General features: G+C 41.9%; 1 protein-coding gene across 1 annotated transcript in view; it reads left to right on the top strand.

The window, feature by feature from the left end:
* The window catches only part of DPT (dermatopontin), a 52,423-nt gene that overhangs the window by 41,595 nt on the left and 6,671 nt on the right, over positions 1-4,157 (top strand). Inside the window, exon 4 of the mRNA XM_019527544.1 lies at positions 4,040-4,142. Coding sequence (XP_019383089.1) covers positions 4,040-4,106 — 67 coding nt within the window. The 3' untranslated portion in view covers positions 4,107-4,142. The remainder of the gene's footprint in view (positions 1-4,039; positions 4,143-4,157) is intronic.

The raw sequence follows: 4,157 nt of genomic DNA, 5'->3' as shown, positions 1-4,157 counted from the left end.
GTAGCCTTGTACTAAGTCTGCTGGGGGAAAGACAGGCACAGATCATTCAGGTTACTGGAATACACCTGTTCCTTTATAAGTAGTAAGAGTTAATTGCTTTACCTATTTCAGGCCTGACCATTATCTATCATTAGCATTTGTTATTGCTGCATAAGTAGGGTCCTGTGTATAATGTGATCATGCAGTCATGCCAATGGATGTGTAATTGCTCTGTTTTTGAAGTTTCTCTCTCTCATTATGCTCCAAAATTTTTACCGCAAAAAAGAAAAAAGAAAGTTACTAATCTCAAACATGTGAATCAAATGGAAAATCAGTGCAGCACTACTTGCTTGAATCTGCAGATGGCCTGAAACAGGGGGGTCTGAGAAGACTGTGAGATGCTCAGATTAAATTGTGTGGGGAGCTGAATGTGAAACTTAATAATGACATTGCACATGTCACAGCAGTTAGCTGTTGCACTGCTATTCAGTTCATCAGAGATGTCAGGTTAACTGGTGAAGCCATCATTACTAATGTAGATAGTGAGTTTGGGTGCACTGACTCAGCTAGCTCCTTCCAAGAATGGCTTGGTGAAGAGTCAAATACCCACCCCATCCACTCAAGGGTAAAGGTGACTGCATCCCTGACTCAGAGGGAGGAAAGGAGAAGTATATTAGCCACTGTGACTCTGGGTTAGGTCATACCCTGTTCACTCCACCTTTCAGCATCTGTTTGACACAGGATATGGGCAAGATGGACCAGTGGTCTGACCAAGTGGACATGTCTACACAAGATGCTTACTGTGCATTAGCTTAATAACACTGCACAGTAGCATGGCAGTTAAACTGTGCTAATAGCCTACTGTGCAGTGTTGTTAGGCTAATGCACAGTAAGCATCACAAAATAACTGTGTGGTGGTGCTACTGTGCAGTAACTTTAGTCACTGTACATTTAGTTAGTACTTCATTAAGCAAATTCTGAACTAAATGTGGGGTACATCTATACATGTGCATTTACTGCAAAGTCACCAAAACTACTGTGCAGTACAGGTGCATATCTACACATGCACACCCATACTGCACAGTAAATATGGTGGCTTATGCCAACTTGACCATAAATTTGATACTTGCAAAGTTATGCCCAAGTAGTTACTGAGCAGTAACACACATGTAGATACCTTACTGCACAGTAACACTGTGTGTGTGGACTGACTTAGGACTAACTTTAGTCCCAAGTCAGTCCATACACAGAGTTAAGTCACTTAAATGCCTGCATGTGTAGATGCTGGCCTATTCCTGGCTACTGCGCAGTAGTGTACTGCACAGTAAATTTAAGATAGTGTAAATGCACATGTAGACATGCCCACACAGTAACTAAGGCATATTGATGAACTTATAGATGCACCCAGTAAGTGGCAGTTTTTCTGTCCTTATTGTAGACCTGTTGTAGCTGTGAAGGTTCAGGGAATATGCAAGAAACAGGATATGTGATATGGGATAATATCATTTATTGGACAAACTCACAGCTGGTGACCAGAGGAAGGGCATTTTATATTCCCTCACCTCACAAAACTTGCTTCAATACATTTGTTGGCAGCCACAGCCTTTGGGCCAAACCCAAAAGATTTTGGAAGAGAAAGTAATGGGACACAGAAGTCAATGCCAGCTGCAGGTTTTCTGGTGCACATCTAACTGAAGATTAATAATATTGTATACATGGTGTTATACACAGTGAACAGTTTCTTAATTACTGAGAGACTCATCAGGGTAAGCTGCACAAAAACCTCTAGACAGATCACTGGATGCAAACATGTCAGGTATTTTAGGCCTCTCATTAGGTTTCACCAGACCAAAAAGAAAGAAAAAACAAAACAAAAACAAAACAAAAAAAACTTAATAGGAAATAGATTATGTAGGGATTGAAGAATTTCTCCGATTTCCCTGCAAGGTTAGAAACCCAGACATCACCACCAGGCATATGAAAACCGTAGAGTGAAAGTGAAAGTCAAGCTGCTTTGTCCAAGCTCACAGATGTTTTTATGAGATAAATTAAATAGCTTCAGTGTTGCAAAATATGTCCCTGGTCCTGTGAAGACTTGCATATACATTTATGCTTAACTTTAAACACAATATTTATTCAAATACCTTAAAATGAAGCACATGTCTGTATGCTTAAGTGTTTGCAAGATCAAGACTCTCATTAAACGTTACAGGAGTGTTTCCATTTTTAAAAACCTTAATAGATGGTATTACTAATACATGCAAGTAAAACATTATTTTAAATAGGTCTGATTCTTATCTAGCAATGTCCCTTTATGGGAAAAAATGGTTAGATCCAAGAGCAAAAAGAACCACCTGGGGCAAAGGTGGGGTGGGGAAGAATAATGCTGACTACTGGAGAGCAGGGGGAGGAGGAGGAGTGAGAAAAAGGAAGGCGGAGTAGAAGCTTACCTACCTCAGCTCTCCTCATTGGGGAAACAGCTGCTACTGTAGCACTCTAGCCTTGTGCTGCTGCAGCTGAAGGACAGACAGTGTCGTGGCCTCCTAGGGCTGCATCTAGTGCCCTGTCCTTTTCCCCACCTCTGGGCCAAGGGCTATGCCTCCTATGGCAGTCTCCTGTTGGGGGGTATTTTTCCATCACCTTCCCCCACCCCCTACAGACACACTATTGGGTCATGGGGCCACACCTGCCCAGTTCCTAGGCTGGGCAGCACTTTCTATGGCAAAGACTCCTGGAGACAGGGGGCATGCTGGCATCCCCTATAAGCTGGTTGCCAGGGTTGGTGCCCCACTTGCCCCCTGCCTATTGCTATTGATTAGATCTGACCTTTTGAATGGAAAACCTCCACCAAAACAGCTGCTAATTTAATGGGCCATAATTTTGAATTGCAAAACCTTATTCAATCCAGGTTGTCTGTAGTTTTGGAGGCCCGAGAGATAGAAAGGGTAGTAAATGCCTGTGACTTGCTACATGCATCACTGATTATAACATATCTTAAAATTAAACTAAAAATATGATTTGTACTGCACTGAGCCACTTGCCTGAGCAAACAACAGTCAAATATAGCCAGCCAGGCAATATCTCCATTTTCACCCCACACAACTTTAAACCTTGCTAATTAACACAAGGCAGATGCTGCTCCTTGTTGTTAGTAAAAAAAAAAGAGTAGCATCTCAAAACAGACTGAATGAAGCAAACAAAGTGAAAGTTGAACTGAGAAGGCTTTGGCCAGCCTAGACTCCAGGGGCAAAATTCTTCTCTCACTTACACCACTGTAAAATCAAGAATAGTCCATGGAGGTACATAGCAGTATAAGCAAGAGCAAAATATGCCTCAGTTCTGCATAGCAGCACCTACAGACAGGACGTACAGCTGCATCATCTGTGGGGAGCCTACTGATGGAAAATGACTTGTAGAAAAATGTCCCATTTCAGCCCTTCTTGCAATATGACCAGCCCAGTGTCACAGATTCAAGACTGGACAATTACCTGTATTTTAAACTTTTGACATCTTCAACCCCTGTGAAAAACTGCCATTTGGTAATATTTTACAAGTGACCAAGTACTGTATGGCTGAAGACACCACTACTTAGAATGACAAGGGTGTTCAGCATCTCTGACTTCCTCATTCTTTTGCCTCTTTGATGAACTTATTAGTGTGTATATCAAATAATGCCCAGTATAGGAGTGAATTCAGTGAGATGCTGAGAACTGGGCTGAAACCTATCCATTCATTTCACATTACTTAGCAACACATCACATGGCAATGACCATGGATGAGAACAAGCCTGGCTCTTCTTTAGGTCACTACTTTGAAGCTGACTCAGGCTTGATCACAGTCAAGAGTCATTACCTTCTGATGAACTAAAAGTTCTGATGCCCTTGATCTTAAGGAAACTTTGACCTGCCTTTCATAATAGAAGAGAACATAATACTCAGGAGGCCTAGCATGAGGCAGACAGGAAGTATTTTCTTTCTGAAGAACCCTTTTTATATAAATGTGGCCTCTGGTGTTTCCCTTGTCTCACTGATGTCCATTTCTCCTTTTTCTTCCCATGCAGGGATCGCCAGTGGAAGTTCATTGTCTGCCGGATGACAGATTTCAACTGTCAGTTTGAGAATGCTTAGACATAGTGACTTTATCAAACGGGGGGGGGGGGGGGGGGAAAAAAAGAAAAA

This window comes from Gavialis gangeticus, unplaced genomic scaffold (assembly GCF_001723915.1).
Source record: "Gavialis gangeticus isolate Ggan-Ray unplaced genomic scaffold, GavGan_comp1, whole genome shotgun sequence".
Classification (NCBI taxonomy): domain Eukaryota; kingdom Metazoa; phylum Chordata; order Crocodylia; family Gavialidae; genus Gavialis; species Gavialis gangeticus.
Note: the sequence above shows the minus strand (reverse complement) of the source record. Positions and strands in the feature narration are given on the sequence as shown.